The sequence below is a fragment of the Phyllobates terribilis genome, unplaced genomic scaffold (genome assembly GCF_046119375.1).
Source record: "Phyllobates terribilis strain yellow unplaced genomic scaffold, ASM4611937v1 Scaffold_13__5_contigs__length_258822181, whole genome shotgun sequence".
Lineage (NCBI taxonomy): Eukaryota > Metazoa > Chordata > Amphibia > Anura > Dendrobatidae > Phyllobates > Phyllobates terribilis.
The window spans coordinates 188,183,544-188,207,237 of record NW_027362773.1 but is presented as its reverse complement, the minus strand read 5'-3'; the positions used below and the strand labels follow the sequence as shown (position 1 = coordinate 188,207,237).

The following is a 23,694-nucleotide window of genomic DNA, read 5'->3' as shown; positions in this document are numbered from 1 at the left end:
ATTTGTTTGTTTTACCAGATACTACACTAAATTGACGGGGGTCCGACCGCTGGGACTTACACCATTTGGTAGAACAGGGAATTTTTAATGGACATGCAGACTTCCGCTCCATTCTTGAAAAAGGGATAAAAGTTCCCCACCCTACCAATCAGTGCGGGTCCCAGCGGTCGGACCCCCACCAATCCAATAAGTTATCACCTTATCCTGTGGATAGGTGCTAATCTGCTTTCTCCGGAGACCCCCTTCAAGTCCCATAACAGTGTGTGTTATATGACTTTCATATTGCGTGTCACACAGAGTACATCATCGTGCCGCCATACAGAAGGGTCCGTCATCTCCCGCGTTAGCTCCTTATAATACCACCTAGTAAAACCCCTGAAATATACACCTAGAAACCAGCAAATGTTTAACACCGCTTTTCTCAAGAGGTAGCGTTTATGGCGACTTGTCACTAGACTGTGTACTTTCCTAGCAAAAGTTTAACCAGATTATCGTATATGAAATGTAAACTTTGCCCCAGGGAATCCGCAAAGTATCCGAACATTTCACTTAAAGGGGTATTCCTAGAATTTAAAGTTGTCGCATATCTCATGACTGTTGAGGGTCTTAGAGATCCCCAGAATGGCTGGAAATAGCCAAGTGCTAGACACACAGACACTGAATGAAACGGAGGTTGAGCATGTGCATCTCCGCTCCTTTCAAGACGGAGATGTGCAAAGCCCTTTTTTCTGGGTCCTGAGCCCCATTCTCCAGATCCCTGGGTTCTCGATTGTCAGACACTTAATGATTATTAAGTTATCATCCCTGACATTTAATGATCGTTAATGTGGTCAGGTTGTAATTCATGACAGCAAAGTGATAAGCCCAAAAATCCAACATTGGATGTCCTAGACTTTGTGTGACTTGCATGTGACCTGAAAAAGTGTGAAAAGTCCCCTTTCCTTCAATAGGACAGTACTATTGGGGTTCTCTTGGTACCTGGTGCTGACAGATCTCTGTTGATGGTGGCTTCTTCATCATCTTCTGTTTCTACTTTCTTTAAAACCAGCGCAAAAAATGCTGCAAACCCAAGTACCTGTAAAATATTGGGTATATGTAATATGACCACGTCCAAGGATGCACCAGCTACCACCTTCTAGAACATAGATTCTAAGCGAGAACTTCCTACCACACCTTTAAAGGTTGCGTGATGAAGAGACTCTCAAAAAATGAGATGGCCATTGAAATGAGCCACTTGATGGAACTGTCCTTGCCGTAATGTAAGCCGTACAACATTGTGAAGAATCCAGATACGCCGCTAGTTCCCAGTACGAGGAACCATCCAATGAAGACAAACCACCAGGGCAAACCTTTGGTGACATTCTTCTTCTCCTCGGAGAGACTTCCAATGGAGGAACATCTACAGAAAATGAAGACAGAAGAATAATGGATGACCCCTCAAGACTCTTTTGAATTCTAGAAGTGAGCAAACGCTTGTTTGTTGGATTATCAAAGCTTTTGTGCCTTTTTTTCCTCTGGCAAAAATGACAGGAGGAGAAATGATCATCTCTCTTAATCATTGGCAGGTTAAATTGGTTCTTAACAGGTTTGTTCCAAGTTGTAAAGTTATCAATGGGATAGTGGATAAGTTTCCAATTGCTGGGGGTCCGATTGCAGGGACCCCCACTGATCCCCAGAACGGGGCTTGAGTACAGCGCTTGGGCATTGGCGAAGGTCCCAGCGATTGGGAACTGAGCACAAACCCTTTAACAATCTCCGATCAACTTCTATAACATTGACTGGCGTTCTTTATGGGGAATTTATCTGGACCCTTAGATATTGTATACTGCATAGCCCCTAATTTGGCAGGATGGTCCTGAATAGGGTGAACCTGGATCTCACATTTCGCTCGCAGACCCTGTAGCATAGAATTTGTTTTCCAAGACTTCCTTCATGTGCCGGACTTGGGAAACAGCTTGGATGTAACTTTGTGGATTTTGAAACATAGCAGGTCCCAGTAGCTCCAGCTTCTTCTCTATGTGCTGCAACTGCGGATAAAGGTAGCGGTGGTGATCTCCTCTAGGGTGCCGCTCCCCGAGTCCTTTTTCTGGGGTGGAACTTCTCATTTCATCTAGAAGATATAAAATATGGATTGCAAATCCCAAGCTTGCATCATTGCGATGATTCTGCTGACAGGACAACTTACCATCTAGAATATCATATAAATGTTATACAAAAGTAAATAAGATAAAAATGTGTGTGTATATATATATATATATATATATATATATATATATATATATATATATATATACAAGTTAAACGTTAATAGTAAAAACAATGAAAGCAAGGGGAGGCCAATGGGAGACACAAAATAGTAAAAATAAGAAAATAACACAAAGGGTAGGCACAAGGTGGCAGAATACTACCAAAGAGTGATGAAGATAAATGTATAGCCACATATACTGTAGATATCCACAAAAGAGATTTGGTGCAATGTAATGCACAAAAGTAAATGATAAATGTATAGGCACATATACTGTAGATATCCACAAAAGAGATTTGGTGCAATGTAATGCACAAAAGTAAAATCAGTAGTATAAAGATGCATTATAATCAGACATACCCCAAAAATAATAATAGAATTAATTAAAATGCAATTCTACGACTTAGGTACAGTATATAGAGCTTTGGTGCAATGTAATGCACGAAAGTAAAATCAATAGTACAAAGATAAAAATGCATTATTAATCAGACATACCACAAAAAAATAACAATAGAATTAATTACAATGCAGTTTTACAATTTAGGTACAGTATATAGAGATTTGGTGCAATGTAATGCACAAAAGTAAAATCAATAGTATAAAGATAAAGATGCATTATAATCAGACATACCTCAAAAAATAATAATAGAATGGGTCACCACATCAGCCTCCACCCCAGACCCCAACACACATTTCGACCCTCAACTTACCATTTAGGTCTACAGAGTCCAAGCTGAGGGTCAGGAATCTCTCCTCTTTCTTACTATCAGTATAAAAGTCTTGACCAATTCTGTTCTGCTTCAGAATGATGTCTTCCACTAGAGATAAAAGGCTATTGATATCCGCGGACTTCCCAACATCTATACTGGGGAATGGGGTCTTCTGGGCTTTAAAGAGGGTGTTTGCAATTCTTCTAATGTCCTGTGAGGCACAGAGATGATTGCAGTAGTATTTGACGGTACTTTTTGAGATAGAGAAGAATAATCACTTTTGTACATTGATCCTCTACTTTGAAAATTTCCTTGTCAAAAGGTAAGATTGGAAAAAAAAATCATATCGTATCCATAAGAGAAGAGTTTGGATGGCATCTGGGATGTGCCGAAATGATCAATACGATACAGTTCGTGTCTGCGAGGCAACATCACTGCATCTCAGCCTTTTTTGGGAAAGGGGTGCACAACTCTCCACAGAAGTGGGGTACAAATCTATAAACTGGAACATATTCAGACGTACCTCCACAAGAGTTATTCTACAGCTTTCTGGCTAGGTGTTCTCAGGAGCTCTTTTCCACTCTGTAGACGGCACTCTGGTATTTCCCAGATTCTACGATACTCTCCTACTACTGGTGCCACCATCAAGTCAGACTTACCCGCCAGACTTACCCTTCTTCTGCCACTTCTCTGGTACCCCTGATTGGATGACCGTACATAATATTCTTTACGTTAAAGAGGACCTGTCACCAGGTAAAAATTGGCCAGTTCTTGGTCTTAATTCATTTCCATTGCTCCCCTGAGTATGGCACTATTTTTTTTTAATTTGCCATACAATTCCAGAGATATGGGCCTTTTTTATTTAATGCTACTATTTATAATCTTTACAAGTCTTTGGACAGTGCTCACAGGATCTTCAGGGTGTGTCCCAAATCATCCTCAGGGGCGTGTCTAAAAGATCCTCAGGGGCGTGTCTCTACGGATCCTCAGGAGCGTGTCTCTACGGATCCTCAGGAGCGTGTCTCTACGGATCCTCAGGAGCGTGTCTCTACGGATCCTCAGGAGAGTGTCTCTACGGATCCTCAGGAGAGTGTCTCTACGGATCCTCAGGAGCGTGTCTCTACGGATCCTCAGGAGCGTGTCTCTACGGATCCTCAGGAGAGTGTCTCTACGGATCCTCAGGAGAGTGTCTCTACGGATCCTCAGGAGCGTGTCTCTACGGATCCTCAGGAGCGTGTCTCTATGGATCCTCAGGAGCGTGTCTCTACGGATCCTCAGGAGCGTGTCTCTACGGATCCTCAGGAGCGTGTCTCTACGGATCCTCAGGTGTGTGTCTCAAAGGAGCCTCAGGAGTGTGTCTCAAAGGAGCCTCAGGGGTGTGTCTCAAAGGAGCCTCAGGAGCGTATCTCTATGGATCCTCAGGGGCGTGTCTCTATGGATCCTCAGGGGCGTGTCTCAAAGGATCCTCAGGAGCGTGTCTCTACGGATCCTCAGGAGCGTGTTTATACGGATCCTCAGGAGCGTGTCTCTACGGATCCTCAGGAGCGTGTCTCTACGGATCCTCAGGAGAGTGTCTCTACGGATCCTCAGGAGCGTGTCTCTATGGATCCTCAGGAGCGTGTCTCTACGGATCCTCAGGAGCGTGTCTCTACGGATCCTCAGGAGCGTGTCTCAAAGGAGCCTCAGGGGTGTGTCTCAAAGGAGCCTCAGGGGTGTGTCTCAAAGGAGCCTCAGGAGCGTGTCTCTACGGATCCTCAGGGGTGTGTCTGCAAGGATCCTCAGGGGCGTGTCTCAAAGGATCCTCAGGGGCGAGTCTCAAAGGATCCTCAGGGGCGTGTCTCAAAGGATCCTCAGGGGCATGTCTTTAGGCAGCTCTACATTATTAGTCTGTAAGCCACACCCCCTTGATAATGATCATAAAAATTAGCACCAAATAAAAATGCTGATATCTCTGAAACCGTATGGAGGATTATCAAAAAAAAACAAAAACTGAAACACAGGCAAAAACTGTCCGCTTTTGACCTGGTGACCGGTCCTCTTTTAACATAGGAAAATCTACTATATATGGTCATATGGGCATGCAAGACTGCAGATGCACCAACATACCTGGGACCTATCCCTACATACAATCTATAGAAGCCTGATGTGCTCAATCAGTAAGACAATAATAAAAGAGAACAACAGAGGAAAATATTTTATAGCTGCTTTTTGAGGAACTATCAAGTGCCAAACAGATGAATGGTTTACTACTAATGGCGGCCAAAATAGAAATGTCTTACCTTCAAAACAGTGTCTGGGGTAAGAGCGGAGCTGGAAACAGTTGGTGAAGAAGGTTTCTTTTTGGTATGAGATGCACAATCTTTCTGTGTCTTTTCAGAAGACTCGTTTGTTGGTTTAGGCCGGACATTTCTGAAGATCTGAACGATCAGGAGGTTGATGGGGAACATCAATAAGGAGCTCTCAAATCCAATCATCACCTCCTGCCAGGTGAATTCAATCTTACCTGAGAGTACAGATAATGATACATTGTGTAATTAGTACTAGTGACTGCTGGCAGTTCTTCTTGCAAGTAAATATGCAGTTTTATACATTAATGTACAATGTATCCTTAAAGAGTAACTAAACTTTTATTTATTTATTTTTTTACAGCATGGAAAGTTATAAACTCCATTCCAGTATATTTTCTGCCTTCAGCTGCATGGATATCAGATCAGTCTCATTAGGAGTACAGATGATGGCAGTGACCCATCACTGCCATCATCTGTACTCCTAATGATTACGCTCTGATATCAGCGCAGCTGAAAGCAGCAAACAAGACTGGTGATATGCAGAGATTTGGAAGCTACATACAATTTTTATACAGAAATTAAGAAAAATCCCCTAATAAATTGATTTGCACAGTTTTATAACAATTTTGCAAAATTTTATAACTTTCCATGCTGGACAAAATTATTAAAAAAATTTGAAAGCTTAGTTATTCATTAAGGAGTTTTCCAGTATTAGAAAAACATTGCTGACAAGTCCAAGTCAGCATCTCTTCCCTTTGAGTTTTCCTCCTCAACTTTCAAGAGCTATAACTTTTTTTTATCTTGGCAATATTAAATATTTACATTTTTTTCGTTTTTCTCTTCGAAAAATGGGGGATAAAAATCGGAAAATTCGGCTGGTTGATTTGCAATGAATTTTTCCAAGCCTAGATGTTATTTTTGCACCATATGGCTCTATATGTTTCCAACTACTGTGTAACACTCTAAAAGCAAAGTGCTAAAAATGCTAAATATATGTTTTAGTAGTGCCAGAGAAGCATAACTAGTGTTAGAAATGAGATGTGTAGTCATACACTATATACAGTCATTACCTAAGTCCATCTTCTGTTCTGTGGGGTCTGTGGGTACCCCCCAAAACATAATACTGGTCAGCATGGTGCACAGAAGCAGGGAGAAGCAGCAGGAGACTCTCTGTACCCGAGTGAAAGGGCTCCTGGGGGAGCGACTGAATACAGAGTACCAGATGTGCCCATCCCGGAATCCTTTGGACGTCTTCATGAAGAATAGATTGCTGAAAACAAAATGTAAGGAAATATATATAGATATATTGGATAGTTTTATTTAGCGTGGGATTAGTTATTTTCTAAATCTGATCATGTAAAGTCTCAATTCTTCTAAAAGTAATCTACTGTGTGTGCTGAGGCAGGAGCACTCCAGTCTCCAGAGCTGTGCGCACTCCTGTCTCCAGAGCTGTGCGCGCTCCTGTCTCCAGAGCTGTGCGCACTCCAGTCTCCAGAGCTGTGCGCACTCCTGTCTCCAGAGCTGTGCGCACTCCTGTCTCCAGAGCTGTGCGCACTCCTGTCTCCAGAGCTGTGCACACTCCTGTCTCCAGAGCTGTGCGCACTCCTGTCTCCAGAGCTGTGCGCGCTCCTGTCTCCAGAGCTGTGCGCGCTCCTGTCTCCAGAGCTGTGCACGCTCCTGTCTCCAGAGCTGTGCGCGCTCCTGTCTCCAGAGCTGTGCGCGCTCCTGTCTCCAGAGCTGTGCGCGCTCCTGTCTCCAGAGCTGTGCGCGCTCCTGTCTCCAGAGCTGTGCGCGCTCCTGTCTCCAGAGCTGTGCGCGCTCCAGTCTCCAGAGCTGTGCGCGCTCCAGTCTCCAGAGCTGTGCGCGCTCCAGTCTCCAGAGCTGTGCGCGCTCCAGTCTCCAGAGCTGTGCGCGCTCCTGTCTCCAGAGCTGTGCGCGCTCCTGTCTCCAGAGCTGTGCGCCCTCCTGTCTCCAGAGCTGTGCGCACTCCTGTCTCCAGAGCTGTGCGCACTCCTGTCTCCTGAGCTGTGCGCACTCCTGTCTCCTGAGCTGTGCGCACTCCTGTCTCCAGAGCTGTGCGCACTCCTGTCTCCAAAGCTGTGCGCACTCCTGTCTCCTGAGCTGTGCGCACTCCTGTCTCCAGAGCTGTGCGCACTCCTGTCTCCTGAGCTGTGCGCACTCCTGTCTCCTGAGCTGTGCGCACTCCTGTCTCCTGAGCTGTGCGCACTCCTGTCTCCAGAGCTGTGCGCCCTCCTGTCTCCTGAGCTGTGCGCACTCCTGTCTCCAGAGCTGTGCGCCCTCCAGTCTCCTGAGCTGTGCGCCCTCCTGTCTCCAGAGCTGTGCGCACTCCTGTCTCCTGAGCTGTGCGCACTCCTGTCTCCTGAGCTGTGCGCACTCCTGTCTCCTGAGCTGTGCGCACTCCTGTCTCCAGAGCTGTGCGCCCTCCTGTCTCCTGAGCTGTGCGCACTCCTGTCTCCAGAGCTGTGCGCACTCCTGTCTCCTGAGCTGTGCGCACTCCTGTCTCCTGAGCTGTGCGCACTCTTGTCTCCTGAGCTGTGCACTTCTAAGAAGTCTTTTGAACGATCGGCTGAGGTCTCAGGACCCAGACCCTCGCCGATCTGCTCAGATTTAAAGAGCCTAAAACATATTTTAAAATTTCCCAAAAATGTTAACTCTTTCGGATTAGGTGTTACCTAAACTGCTTCATATCCTCCTCTGTGGCGACACTGAACTCCTTATCCAACACACAATCTCCAACCTGGATGGAAAGCCAGGAATTACACAGGAAGCACCACCGCTGATCCATTTCCACGTCATGTACCAACACTCTGTTCACATACCTGTAAGGACAAAGACGATGTAGATGTATGCTCAGCTGAACCGCATGTGCATCTGAAATCGGAAGGTGCATGGTCAGTCTTTCAGTCATCAGTCATCTCTAAAGCCGCTGGGGCCCTAAAGCCATAGGCTGGACACGGCTATCCTCCTCAACTTTCCAGTTTCCTTTCACACTCAGCAGAATGTGAATTGAGACAAGGGAATAAGTCGCTGTCTGACAACTCAGACAGCAGCTTATCTCCTGCAAGAACAATGGATCAGGCATACTGATATCCAACATGCCTGATCCTTCTTTCTCCTGACATCTGCTGTCACCCCATACATACTAAATAGTCAGGCAGTCCCACTGTAATTATCTAATGAGTATGAGCTCCTATATGCGAAGCTCATTCTTACCACGAAGGCTTATCTCCGGAGTTGTCATGCCAAAGTCTTATACGCTGCGCTTCTCCAAGAGGCAATAAAGTTGTCATCAAGAAAGCATCAGAGCCCCCACTTTCAAAAACAACTCCGTCTGGATCATACAAGTGATGGGGTTCACTCTCTCCATCAGAGCCAAAGAGTGTTAACGTGACCTACAGGACAGAGTTACCATGACTAAAAGCAATGAGTCTGGAACCAAATGAATTTAAAGGGATTTTCCAATTTTTTTTTTTTAAAAAACCAACTCTCATTTACTCACCCTCCCCAGGTCCAGCGCTGAGTCTCCACTGTTGCTCCTTGTGTCTGTAATTGCAGTGCTGACGTCAACAGCGATGCACCCAATAACTGAGCTGAGCAGCTCTTAGCAGCTTGTGCCGTTAACTCAGACATGAGCCTTAGAGCTCACTTATTGACTGTCGACGTGACGCTAGAGCTGTAGACCATACCAGACAAGGGGAGCAGTGGTGGAGACTCAGTGTTGGACCTGAGGAGAGAGAGTAAAGCTCAGTTTAGTTGTTTACAGCAAACTTCATAAACTGGAAAACTCCTTTAAAATCAAAATACATCTTCACACAGATTTTTTTTATTGTTCATTACTGCGAGAGACACAGATCTCACATTCAGCCTATATTACTGGGAGAGACACAGATCTCACATTCAGCCTATATTACTGGGAGAGACACAGATCTCACATCCAGCCTATATTACTAGAAGAGTCACAGATCTCACATCCAACCTATATTACTGGGAGAGACACAGATCTCACATTCAGCCTATATTACTGGGAGAGACACAGATCTCACAGTGAGCCTATATTACTGGGAGAGACACAGATCTCACATTCAGCCTATATTACTGGGAGAGACACAGATCCCACATTGAGCCTATATTACTGGGAGAGACACAGATCTCACACTCAGCCTATATTACTGGGAGAGACACAGATCTCACATTCAGCCTATATTACTGGGAGAGACACAGATCTCACATTCAGCCTATATTACTGGAAGAGTCACAGATCTCACATTGAGCCTATATTACAGACACACAGAGCTCACATCCAACCTATATTACTGGGAGAGACTCAGATCTCACATTGAGCCTATATTACTGGGAGAGACACAGATCTCACATTCAGCCTATATTACTGGGAGAGACACAGATCTCACATTCAGCCTATATTACTGGGAGAGACACAGATCTCACATTCAGCCTATATTACTGGGAGAGACACAGATCTCACATGCAGCCTATATTACTGGGAGAGACACAGATCTCACAATGAGCCTATATTACTGGAAGAGACACAGATCTCACATCCAGTCTATATTACTGGGAGAGACACAGATCTCACATTGAGTCACATTGGGAGAGTCACAAATCTCACATTCAGCTGATAATATTGGAAGAGTCACAGATCTCACATTCAGTCTATGCTACTGGGAGAGATGCAGATCTCACATTGAGTCTATATTACTGGAAGAGTCACAGATCTCATATTCAGCCTATATTACTGGGAGAGACACAGATCTCACATTCAGCCTATATTACTGGGAGAGACACAGATCTCACATTGAGTCTATATTACTGGAAGAGTCACAGATCTCATATTCAACCTATATTACTGGGAGAGACACAGAGTTCACATTCAGCTTATATTACTGGAAGAGTCATAGAGCTCATATTCAGATGATAATACTGGGAAAGTGACAGATGTCACATTCAGTCTAAATTACTGGGAGAGACACAGATCTCACATTGAGCCTATATTACTGGAAGAGTCACAGATCTCATATTCAGCCTATATTACTGGGAGAGACACAGATCTCACATTCAGCCTATATTACTGGGAGAGACACAGATCTCACATTGAGTCTATATTACTGGAAGAGTCACAGATCTCATATTCAGCCTATATTACTGGGAGAGACACAGATCTCACATTGAGCCTATATTACTGGAAGAGTCACAGATCTCATATTCAGCCTATATTACTGGGAGAGACACAGATCTCACATTGAGCCTATATTACTGGAAGAGTCACAGATCTCATATTTAGCCTATATTAGTGGGAGAGATACAGATCTCACATTCAACCTATTTTACTGGGAGAGACACAGATCTCACATTCAGCCTATATTACTGGGAGAGACACAGAGTTCACATTCAGCTTATATTACTGGAAGAGTCATAGAGCTCATATTCAGATGATAATACTGGGAAAGTGACAGATGTCACATTCAGTCTAAATTACTGGGAGAGACACAGATCTCACATTGAGCCTATATTACTGGAAGAGTCACAGATCTCATATTCAGCCTATATTACTGGGAGAGACACAGATCTCACATTCAGCCTATATTACTGGGAGAGACACAGATCTCACATTGAGTCTATATTACTGGAAGAGTCACAGATCTCATATTCACCCTATATTACTGGGAGAGACACAGATCTCACATTGAGCCTATATTACTGGAAGAGTCACAGATCTCATATTCAGCCTATATTACTGGGAGAGACACAGATCTCACATTCAGCCTATATTACTGGAAGAGTCACAGATCTCATATTTAGCCTATATTAGTGGGAGAGATACAGATCTCACATTCAACCTATTTTACTGGGAGAGACACAGATCTCACATTCAGCCTATATTACTGGGAGAGACACAGAGTTCACATTCAGCTTATATTACTGGAAGAGTCATAGAGCTCATATTCAGATGATAATACTGGGAAAGTGACAGATGTCACATTCAGTCTAAATTACTGGGAGAGACACAGATCTCACATTGAGCCTATATTACTGGAAGAGTCACAGATCTCATATTCAGCCTATATTACTGGGAGAGACACAGATCTCACATTCAGCCTATATTACTGGGAGAGACACAGATCTCACATTGAGTCTATATTACTGGAAGAGTCACAGATCTCATATTCAGCCTATATTACTGGGAGAGACACAGATCTCACATTGAGCCTATATTACTGGAAGAGTCACAGATCTCATATTCAGCCTATATTACTGGGAGAGACACAGATCTCACATTCAGCCTATATTACTGGAAGAGTCACAGATCTCATATTTAGCCTATATTAGTGGGAGAGATACAGATCTCACATTCAACCTATTTTACTGGGAGAGATACAGATCTCACATTGAGTCTATATTACTGGAAGAGTCACAGATCTCATATTCAGCCTATATTACTGGGAGAGACACAGATCTCACATTCAGCCTATATTACTGGAAGAGTCACAGATCTCATATTTAGCCTATATTAGTGGGAGAGATACAGATCTCACATTCAACCTATTTTACTGGGAGAGATACAGATCTCACATTCAGCCTATACTACTGGGAGAGACAATCCCACAAGAGAAAAATTCTGATGCTTAGATCGGGCTCCAAACTGCATATCTGGGGGTCTGAAAAATGAAGGAATGAATATTTCACATTTAAACTTAGTGCAATTTAATTAACAATTTATGTAACAATCATTTTTTTTCCATGTCAAAGGCTTCCGTATCCTTTACTGACTAGGTTAAGAGGACCCATTGTTCTTCTTGCATACCTTAGATGAGGTTGCAGCTCCTCTTCGATGGCCAGTGAATACAGTCACCAGATACCGATATTGGGCGAACGGGTCATTATCTTCCAGAGCTATGATCTTCACCTGGTTCAGAACAGTATGGATGCTCTTTATTAGAATCACCTACAGATTTGGAGCCCATATACCCTTTACTAGATGATATTAGTTCTTACAGCTACCGACCTTGGCATTATCCTGGATATCTTTTCTCCTGGCCCAAATCAACACCAGCACGTAAAGAAGAGCGATGCACCCAACGGTGGTCACCACCACGGGGTTGTCCACAAATGTAGCAAAAAGCTCAATTGTTCTGCTCACATCCACAGCATTGGGCATGACGATAAAGGAACTTCCAAAGAAGGTTAGATGGGTGCAAAGACACTGGATGCTATGGGGAGTAGTCTTAGGGCCAACCTAAAATAATATAATACTCCATGTTATTTTTTTTTTTTCAAACTTATTTGACGAATATCTCATTTTTGTCTACTTACATGACAGCCGGTGTTATTCCATTCCTGACTGGTCTCGTCCCAAAACACACACTGGGAAGTGAAGCAGGCGACCGATACCGATACAGAATGTACAGTGAGGACATCTTCCTCCACCGCCGCTCTTATAGTCAGGTAGTAGCTGCCTACCCCATAAAGCTCCTCCGGGTTTATCACCCAGGAATACACTTTATCTTGGGAAGAAATGTTAGAATAGTTAGTAGTGGCGAGATCGTGCTCCGTGCATTGTTTGGCGGTACATTTGACATTTTGATTGCTTTATATTGCATTTTTGAGGGAGATCAAAAAAATGGCAATTCTGGCATTTTGTCTTTTTTTTCATTTTGGTATTTATTGCACAGTTTAAATCATTTTAGTTTTTGATAGATCGGACCTTTACCAAGTATGTTTATTTTTCATATAGATTTTTTATTTCTTGAATCTAGTGATTGGCTGCAGCGGTCAGTCGTAAAATCACCACAGCAGCCTGTAAACAAAAAAAAAACAGAGACCTGGCGAGGGTGAGTGTCAGTGTCTTTATTATTTCCAAGTCTTTAGAAGAAAAAAAGAAAACCTTCCTGGCCAACCCCTTTAAAACACAAGATGCTTTTATAACACTTTCCCTTTAAATCCTACCTTTGGGATACTGTCCATTCGGCAGCCGAGTGCTGATATCATAGTTGGTTTCATTAGGATGATATTCATACCCCAGGTACAATATCAAAGACACGTCCTCGCTGGGTTCCAAATGGATGACGAGCGGATACCGGGGCGATGTTATATTCACCAGGAGGGCTGATGCATTAGCCAGGAACAGGGTGCTTCTCTCTTCATCCGCCATGGGATCCCTGGGTAATATTATCTGGGGGGAAGAACTTTAATAAAATATAATATTACATTTGAAAAATTAAAAGGGTCTCAGAGAACGTAGGCTAGAACCCCGAACTACTTGGCGAAGAAGTATCTATCACTGGTGTGTCAGGTGTGACACACAGTCGTTCTGGATCCGGCTGTAGAAGGTCACTGCGCTTGGCAATGCAGACGTCTTCTTGATCCTTTCTTTTGTGTAGTGATATCTTTCTCCCTCTAGGACCTAGCAGCAACCTCCACCTTCTGCTGCTAATTGACATACCCTTGCTGGATGTTTAAATACTGTAAGTGTCTCCAGAGAGTCGCCGGTGATAGTTCTATATTACTCAGTCCAGGCTTGAAGTACTAGTAGTCGGCTAGTGTCTTCTTGGAGTTCCCTTGGAGGATAGTTGGCGTGATCTCTCTGGTGTCTTCTCAAGCTAAGTGTATTCCCTTGTCTGTTTACCTTGTTGTCTTTAGTTGCAGTGGGGGCTGCCTAGTGCTCACCTCATCCCCTCCCTACCTAGGGCCTAGCTCTAGGGACATTCAGGGATAAGGTATCCTGCTCGGCGATAGGTGCGGAGCCTATTTAAGGACAATAGGGTAGTCAGGGTGTTGTTAAGTCTGTCTAGGGGTGTCCACTCCGCCTTTCCCTAGTTTTTGGGCTTCCTTCCCCCTCTTCCCGTTGTTGTACACTTATTCCTTCCCTCATCCAGTATGACAGTACTTCTCCAATCTGCAGTCTGGGGGAATATCTAGAACATCTGACATGTCCCTGCTATCTCCTTCTAGCTCTATAAGAGTTATCTATAGGTAATGAATAAAGAAGGGACCAGTTCATTACCTCTATGTATTCAGCGAGATCCTTTACAGGGATAACAGATCCATTTGTGCTGGTCAGGCTCAGACCCCCTATGGTTCCGCTAACATCAATGGTGTTACTGGGGGAGAACGGATTCACTGAAAAGCTCACCATCTGCAATAAAAAGGGGATCACAGCAAAGGATCAATAAAACAGAAATACGCTGTCTATTCATCAGATAAAAGACCTTTAAACTTTCATTATTTTACTTACTTTTCTTTATCATGGAAAGTTAGGAAACTTTGCAAATCACTTTATTAGAGGATATGTCTTCATTCCAATAAACAAAAAAACTTCATGCAAGTGGCTTCCAAACCCCATCTTTTCCCAGTCAATTTGCAGTAACATTAGAACCTACTCATAAGGAGTACAGATGTTGGCAGTGATGACTGCTGCCCCTTCACTGCCATCATCTGTACTGCAGTGCAGTGTACACCTGTGTGTCACTAACACTACGCAAGAGCAGCTTCAGGAGGTTTAGTCTTATAAGCACAACCCTGAAAGAAGTGCTGACCCATCACTGCCATCATCTGTACTCCAAATATTGCTGAAGGCAGCAAATAGACTGGGGATTAGCCACTTAAATGCAATTTTTTGACAAATCCTCAAATAAAATGATGTTCATAACTTTCCATGCTGGACAAAATAACAACAAAAAAAATTACTAAAAGTTTAGTACATTCCACATCATGTGAATAGATCTCTATGAAATGTGCAGTGAAAAATATATGAGCTGACATTATCTACAGAATCAAATACTTCCTAAAGAACCGGTATAGCACATTCCAACATTTTGAAAAGTTTTTGACAAGTTGTCGATTCTTGCTTTACCTTTACATTCCACTAGATGGCGACAGATTTAAACAGTAATAACTTCGAAAACTTTGAAAAATACTTTGAACACTTTGAGCATGGCCACTGCAATGAGACGGTTATGCTCTCAATTCTTTGACATTTCCAAAATATCCTTTTTCTACACTTTACAGACATGTTGAGTACGTTTTTCCATGTTACACTTGCCCGAAGATCCAGAGCCTCAGCGTCGCCCATCGGGAGGTTCAGAGAGGATAATGATGGGAGGGTAAACGCGGCAGTACTTGCGTCAGGAATATTCACCGATGCTCTCTCTACTTGGTCAGACTGCAGTCTGTTAATAAAATACTGATAATAATACTGTATTTACAATGGGACAGATGTAATGTTGCAGGGCTGCATAAATATAGTGTGAACAGGGTCTAAGGAATATGGACTCCTTTGTGGGGCATTCATTTTTGCAATTGGGTTTCACTAAAAAAAAAAAATATTTGCACCATTTGGCTTTTACAAGCTTGAACCTTGCTGGCTGCAGAAGGAGTCAACTGAGAAGTCGTTAGTGAGTTCGTTCCGACTGCAGCTGACTTATGACCACACCAAAGTTCCGCTCGACTTTTATGTGGTCCCGCGGTTAAAAAAAATCAGAAAAAGACACATAAAAAAAGTTAAAACTCCACGTGCAGAGTCTATAAAAGCCAAAGGGTGCAAAATTTGTAATAAAACCCAATTGAAAAAAATATTTTTCGCTCAAAATAAATGCATTTGTTTTATGAACTCCGAAGATATCCATATCCTTTAAATGCTGAAAATACAGAACATAATTGAGCTTTTTAAGAAAATTTCTTCTGTAGATGAAAGGTATTTGATATAATGAAGTTCTCCTTTTCTTTATTTCTAGTGAATAAATCCCACCCTTGGCCTGGAAATAAAGCACCATACCTGTTTATATACATGGTAGCAGAAGGAGACGTCAGTATGGTGGGCTCGTTGTCCGGGAGTTTCCCCACCAGTAATGCACTCTGCAGATTTTCTACAGCGTCGAGTAAATGGAGCGACATTGTGCTCTGCAGAAATAAGGGATCCAGTGAGTGTGCACGCTCCTGATGTATAAGTCATTAACAAAAGCATATAATGAGGTGTAATAATTAAATAAAAATTATCATGTGTGGGCCTCGAAAGCTCAATCCCACCACAGGTTTTATAGGGGTTTTCCATCCCAGGACAAACGTTCGTAAAAACAGAGCAATTTGCTGAATACTTACAATGTGTAATATATAAACTGTTAGGATTCAGCTTTGCTAGCTGGAGCTGAATCCTAACAATGTGCGTATTACACATTATAAGTATTCAGCAAGCTGCACTGCTTGCCGATTGTATGTGCATTTACCCTTCTACTGATAGTAGTCTCATCGGTTGTTATGGTAAAGGTCTCCCACCTTTCCACTGTCATGTGAATACCGATGGCGGACTCACCATGCTGCTTGCTGAGCCGTTCTGCGCACTGGCCTCCAGCACATTACTCATGGCGCTAAAAAGATAGTTTGCAGTTGTTTCCTTTGTCGGATCCTGTTCATTGCTTATGGTCAGCAAGGAGTGGCTGACGTCTCTCAACACGCTGATGGCTTCCACCTTGAATAAAATGATAGAAAAGCAGTATGGACTGACACCCTGCAATAATCCAGCAGATGAGAAAGTTTGATTCCGGAGGCTCAATGAATTTAATGCCTTTTCTTCTAGAATAAGTCTCACCTGAGCTGATGAAGACAGCTCCTCACTTCTCATTGTGATGTCTTTCAGCACTTCGGACATCTCAAGAGCTGTGTGCAGTGTGGTTACATTGATAGCAGAGAGCGCCGTTATCATCACTTCACGTAACTAGGGGGGGGGGGGGAAATATCACATTTTCTTGATGTGACCAAGGCTTAAAAGGGTTCTACCATCAGGAGCACACAGCTCCCCTGCCTCCTGCTTGCCGGGTGGGCGGTGCTCTCCTGATGATTGACAGTTCGGACTAGTAGCATATGGCTGCACCGCTGATCCGAACTGAGCGCTCTCCAATGCTGCAGCATCGCAGTAAAGCAGGGGCACTTTGGCTAGTTGGATTTAGCGATCCAACCACTTACAGAATTTTAAGAAAAGAGCTTTTCCATGGCCAAGCAGCTGAATGCAGCTTTACATCACCAAGCACAATGAAGAGCGTCAGATCGAGTTGTATAAAGCAGCCGCCACTGGACTCTGGAAAAATATTAGCACATACAGTGGATTTTTCATGATGCTTTGAAGGCAAGCAAACCTCTTTTTTGTTGTCCGCCTGCAGTGATACATTGTGGTTTTCCCCCTGGACCTCTCGGTTGAGTACAGAGGACACAGATTTGTACAGCTGAATTAGCGAGCTGCTGTCGCTCCCCTCCGTCATTGACCTTTCAGACAGAAGTGATGCCAAGCTGTCAGGGCTCGTCTCGTCATATCTAACCTGGAAAGAGAAGGGCATCTGATAACGAGCACCGGGTCCATAGACAATAGGAAGGTAGCCAGGCATGATCAGCTATTTATATCCGCTGTAAATGCCCCTGCCGCAGCGACTACTCACTGAATGATGAAATGTTAGATCATCATCTAATCTGCGTTCTGCATCAATATCTCTGTTTGCAGTCATCGAATATAGACCCTAAAAATCTGTGATGGTCACACGGGCACTTGATACAAGCTCTGATAACTGTACATTGGTGGATTATAATATTGGCGGTTTGGGGTGGTGCGCTACCCAAAGGATCATACTCAATGTTTTTTTTTTTTTACTTAAATGCTAAAAATCATTTTTGCAATTGGGTTTCATTAAAAATGTTGCATTGTTTGCTTTATATATCCCGAATGAGTTAACTGAGAATCTGTCAGTGAGCTCATTCTGCTAGTATGACAAGAGAGTTTGTAACTATTTTCTCAGCTACTCTCAGCTTATTTAGGACCACATCAAAGTAAAATGTGCAGCTAAACAAAAAGCGTTTAAAAGCAAAACCATGCAAAGGTTTAATGAAATCCAATTGCAAAAATGATTTTAGGCCAGAAATGCATCCATTTAATTAAAAAATGAATTCATAATTAATTTTCACGTGTAGGACACATACTCATTATAGTCTATGGGTCTGTCTTTTTCGCAGAGACATTTTCTTTTCTGTTCTGAGTCACGGATCAAAATCACTAATGCAAGTCTATGGGTCCGGGAAACTCATGGACAGCGCACACTTCCATCTGTGTAGTGTCCCTTTATAATATTGTACCAGATAGGAGTAGGCGTGGAATTTTTTTATTTTATTTATTTTGTTATATTTTTTGGCATATAAGAAAATCACTGAAGGTAAAAATGGACTCACTGATCAAACAGGGATGAAAATCAGTCCGTTTTCTCACGCACGAGAATAAAAATAGACATCTGAATGAGGCCATAGTCACAGATCGCGGCAGGTTGTGGAAGACCTACCGCCAATGGCAGCAGGCCACGCGGCTGCTTTGGGGCTCGTGATCCGGAGGGGGAGCCCGTGAGTCGGGGGGCCCGGTGCAAGTGCCGGCACCACTCACCCCTGCCATTGCATGTTCAACTGTACCGCGTTGTAGTTGAAAGTAATAATGAAAGAAGGAGCAACCTCTGACGCTTCCTCCTCCATCATTCTTCCTCGGAGTCTGATGTCTCAGTGCAGCAGGCGAGATGGTGTTACTACATTATGCGCGGAGATGTGCGGCGCTTCAGAACGCTCGCTGCAGGGATCGGAGCAGCTAGGAAACGAGGAGGAGAGGTGAGTATTGTTTTTTTTAATGAGTGAATACATTGTGGTGGCCATATTACTGTATGGAGGACTATGGGGGGTGCATTATACTGTATGGAGGACTATGGGGGTGCATTATACTGTATGGAGGACTATGGGGAGTGAATTATACTGTATGGAGGACTATGGGGAGTGCATTATACTATATGGAGGACTATGGGGAGTGCATTATACTGTATGGAGGACTATGGGGAGTGCATTATACTGTATGGAGGACTATGGGGAGTGCATTATACTCTATGGAGGATTATGGGGTACATTATATTATATTGAGGACTATAGGGTACATTATACTATATGGAGGACTGTGGGGGTACATTATACTATATGGAGGACTATGGGGAGTGCATTATACTATATGGAGGACTATGTGGAGTGCATTATACTATATGGAGGACTATGGGGAGTGCATTATACTATATGGAGGACTATGGGGAGTGCATTATACTATATGGAGGACTATGGGGAGTGTATTATACTATATGGAAAGCAATGTGATGCCATTATACTATATGGAAAGCTATGTGAGAGCCATTATAATATTTGGAGGGATATGTGGGGATCATTATACTAAGTGAAGCAATTATACAGTGTGAAGGTTTGTGTGGGGTCCATCATACTGTGTGCAGGCCATTATACTGCATGGTTGGGGTCACAGTTGGGGGATCATACTGTGTTAGAGTCACCATACTTTGCCAGGGAAGTTGAGGTGGAGGTACAGTAGGGTCATTATGCTGTGCATGTGGAGAAATTCCCCATGGGGGTATCATACAGCATTTGTGGGGCACTTAGCATCATACTTTATGGGGGCAATGAAAGGGGAGTCTAGGGCTTCAGTAAGAGGAAAAATACTATGTGAAGGCGGCAATGTTGTATGATATGCTCTTCTGTGACCCCGCCAAATATTAATTATTATTTTTATTTTTTTGTGCGTGGGGCCAATTAAAACTTTTGCTATGGGGTCCCATGATTTTTATATACTCCCCTGACTACCGTGACCAGCGTGTCCATTCCTGGCACCACTGGATTTATATATAGGGTTTATTTCCACAAGACAAATACAAGATGAGATTTTATGCTGCTGATTTGTGAGCTCACAGTCCGCTGCGCAATATATCAACAGTGTTGTGAATAAGATTTCACAACAGAAAAAATCTGCAGGGAAAATTGATCAGCCCATTTAATTTTTTGCTGCAGTTTATTGACACCATTACCTCTAAATTGTGGCAAAATACTCCATTTTTGGCTGTGATTTTGACAAAACCACAACGTTTTTCCGTGATTTTGCAGAATTTGCAGTATCCCTGAAAATAAACTGTTATAACACATAATGTGAATATTCCTTCTGGAACAGGTACTGCTGATTACAAATCCATATAGTGGGGGCAACGGAACTTTGTAAACCTCACAGGGCCCATAATAAAAAACAGTCTGCCCATCACATGATCAGGACGGGTTTAAATCCACTGGAAGTAAATCATGACAGTTTCTATTACATGGCTGCAAGCAGAGAATGAAAAAAAATACGAGGAATTGATGCAGAAAATACTGTATATCGGAAAGTTGTATATATTTTCATTGCACAATGAATAAATTATAATAACACTCTTTAAAGGAACCCGTCAACTAAAAAAATGCAATTTACCTGCAGATATACAGTAGGGTTAATCCACAGGTAAATGCCGTTTATTTGAAGTGCGGCTACAGGGAGAAAATTAATTTTATTCTCCCTGCATCTTCTCGCTTCCAGTCATCGGAGTAGGTACAGTCACCATTCACTAAAATAACTATAATAACTCCCTGGCACTTTTATTGACAGTCTGCTGTGCATCGTACGTGTGCAGTGTGTGTGTGCAGAGCAGACTGTCAATCAAAGCGCAGAGGAGTGGTTCACAGCTCCTTACACTGCCCCAATGACTGGAAGCTGCAGGGAGAATAAAACTTCACTTCCTCCCTGCTGCTATACTTCCAATTAGAAAGTTGCATAGGCGTAAAATGATATTTACCTACAGATTGCCACTATGTTTGTGGATAAATTGACTTTTTTTTAATTGACAAGTTACCTTTCATGATATACAGTACAGACCAAAAGTTTGGACACACCTTCTCATTTAAAGATTTTTCTGTATTTGCATGACTATGAAAATTGTACATTCACACTGAAGGCATCAAAACTATGCATTAACACATGTGGAATTATATACTTAACAAAAAAGTGTGAAACAACTGAAAATATGTCTTATATTCTAGGTTCTTCAAAGTAGCCACCTTTTGCTTTGATGACTGCTTTGCACACTCTTGGCATTCTCTTGATGAGCTTCAAGAGGCAGTCACCGGAAATGGTCTTCCAACAATCTTGAAGGAGTTCCCAGAGATGTTTAGCACTTGTTGGCCCTTTTGCCTTCACTCTGCGGTCCAGCTCACCCCAAACCATCTCGATTGGGTTCAGGTCTGGTGACTGTGGAGGCCAGGTCATCTGGCGTAGCACCCCATCACTCTCCTTCTTGGTCAAATAGCCCTTACACAGCCTGGAGGTGTGTTTGGGGTCATTGTCCTGTTGAAAAATAAATGATGGTCCAACTAAATGCAAACCGGATGGAATAGCATGCCGGTGCAAGATGCTGTGGTAGCCATGCTGGTTCAGTATGTCTTCAATTTTGAATAAATCCCCAACAGTGTCACCAGCAAAGCACCCCCCACACCATCACACCTCCTCCTCCATGCTTCATGGTGGGAACCAGGCATGTAGAGTCCATCCGTTCACCTTTTCTGCGTCGCACAAAGACACGGTGGTTGGAACCAAAGATCTCAAATTTGGACTCATCAGACCAAAGCACAGATTTCCTAATGTCCATTCCTTGTGTTCTTTAGCCCAAACAAGTCTCTTCTGCTTGTTGCCTGTCCTTAGCAGTAGTTTCCTAGCAGCTATTTTATCATGAAGGCCTGCTGCACAAAGTCTCCTCTTAACAGTTGTTGTAGAGATGTGTCTGCTGCTAGAACTCTGTGTGGCATTGACCTGGTCTCTAATCTGAGCTGCTGTTAACCTGTGATTTCTGAGGCTGGTCACTCGGATAAACTTATCCTCAGAAGCAGAGGTGACTCTTGGTCTTCTTTTCCTGCGGCGGTCCTCATGTGAGCCAGTTTCTTTGTAGCGATTGATGATTTTTACAACTGCACTTGGGGACACTTTCAAAGTTTTCCCAATTTTTCGGACTTACTGACCTTCATTTCTTAAAGTAATGATGGCCACTCGTTTTTTTCTTTACTTAGCTGCTTTTTTCTTGCCATAATACAAATTCTAACAGTCTATTCAGTAGGACTATCAGCTGTGTATCCACCTGACTTCTGCACAACACAACTGATGGTCCCAACCCCATTTATAAGGCAAGAAATCCCGCTTATTAAACCTGACAGGGCACACCTGTGAAGTGAAAACCATTTCCGGTGACTACCTCTTGAAGCTCATCAAGAGAATGCCAAGAGTGTGTAAAGCAGTCATCAAAGCAAAAGGTGGCTACTTTGAAGAACCTAGAATATAGGACATATTTTCAGTTGTTTCACACTTTTTTGCTAAGTATATAATTCCACATGTGTTAATTCATAGTTTTGATACTTTCAGTGTGAATGTACAACTTTCATAGTCATGAAAATACAGAAAAATCTTTAAATGAGAAGGTGTGTCCAAACTTTTGGTCTGTACTGTATATGAAAATGATGTAGGTGTTAGAAACTTTTATTCCCTTTAAGAAAGTCACACTGAACTTTCATCCTTGGACTTTTAGAGATGCAGATAGATTGGGTGGAGAATACATTAAGCCAATTAGTAATTTCAAAAGTATAAAATAAAAATAATAATAAAAAAAATTTCAATGAAATTGTTGATTATTTCACCTTAGCTTTCACCATAGTACTGACTGAGTCACCAAAGTTATTTGTGACAGTCACAGTGATGTTTAGTAGGAAGCCGTCTTCTTCTTCTCCAAGAGGTAAAAATACACTTGGAAGTTCTGGCTTTTGACCACAGTAGAGCTGAGATTCTGGAACACAAAACACATAAAGGTGCACATATTGTAGGTAGGTAAAGCTGATCTGCAGGACCCGGCAGCTTCTCCTACACAGAGAATAGAGCTCTGCTTCTGTCTGTGCTAATTATATTGATGACATATGCTTAGGATGGGTCATCAATATCAGATCAGTGGTGTCCGACACCTGGCATCCCCAACTGTTCTCAACTCAGGAGGTGGCCAGATGTCATGGGAGTATCAAGTGTGACAGACAGTCGCTCTGGATCCGGCTGTAGAAGATCACTGTGCTTGGCATTGCAGACCCATTCTTGATCCTCTCATCTCTGTAGTGTAGTGATATCCTTCTTCCTTTAGGACCCAGCAGCGACCTCCACCTTCTGCTGCTAATTGACACACCCTTGCTTGGTGGTTAAAAACTCTCAGTGTCTCCAGAGAGTCGCCGGTGATAGTTCTATGTTCTTCTGTTCATGACTGGAGTACTAGTAGTCGGCTAGATTCTTCTTGGACTTCCCTTGGAGGACAGTTAGCGTTATCTCTCTGATATCTTCTCAAGCTAAGTGTTTCCCCTTTGTTTGCTTACCTTGTTGTCTTTAGTAATAGTGGGGCCTGCCTAGTGTTCACCCAGTCCCCTCCCTACCTAGGGCCAAGCTCTAGGTTTCCTGCTCGGCGATAGGTGCGGAACCTATATAGGGACAATAGGGTAGTCAGGGTGATATTAGATCTACCTAGGGGTC

General features: G+C 43.0%; 1 protein-coding gene across 1 annotated transcript in view; it reads right to left on the bottom strand.

Moving 5' to 3' along the window:
- Window positions 1-23,694, bottom strand: part of LOC141174274 (polycystin-1-like protein 2) — an 88,040-nt gene that overhangs the window by 36,611 nt on the left and 27,735 nt on the right. The window contains exons 15-33 of the mRNA XM_073659121.1: window positions 22,827-22,972; window positions 17,408-17,587; window positions 16,864-16,989; window positions 16,588-16,743; window positions 16,054-16,178; window positions 15,322-15,448; window positions 14,284-14,415; window positions 13,227-13,452; window positions 12,594-12,784; window positions 12,286-12,516; window positions 12,085-12,186; window positions 8,478-8,656; window positions 7,937-8,083; window positions 6,314-6,513; window positions 5,235-5,458; window positions 2,956-3,166; window positions 1,882-2,110; window positions 1,174-1,399; window positions 979-1,075 (exon numbers count right to left, since the gene is read on the bottom strand). Coding sequence (XP_073515222.1) covers window positions 979-1,075; window positions 1,174-1,399; window positions 1,882-2,110; window positions 2,956-3,166; window positions 5,235-5,458; window positions 6,314-6,513; window positions 7,937-8,083; window positions 8,478-8,656; window positions 12,085-12,186; window positions 12,286-12,516; window positions 12,594-12,784; window positions 13,227-13,452; window positions 14,284-14,415; window positions 15,322-15,448; window positions 16,054-16,178; window positions 16,588-16,743; window positions 16,864-16,989; window positions 17,408-17,587; window positions 22,827-22,972 — 3,255 coding nt within the window. The remainder of the gene's footprint in view (window positions 1-978; window positions 1,076-1,173; window positions 1,400-1,881; window positions 2,111-2,955; window positions 3,167-5,234; window positions 5,459-6,313; window positions 6,514-7,936; window positions 8,084-8,477; window positions 8,657-12,084; window positions 12,187-12,285; window positions 12,517-12,593; window positions 12,785-13,226; window positions 13,453-14,283; window positions 14,416-15,321; window positions 15,449-16,053; window positions 16,179-16,587; window positions 16,744-16,863; window positions 16,990-17,407; window positions 17,588-22,826; window positions 22,973-23,694) is intronic.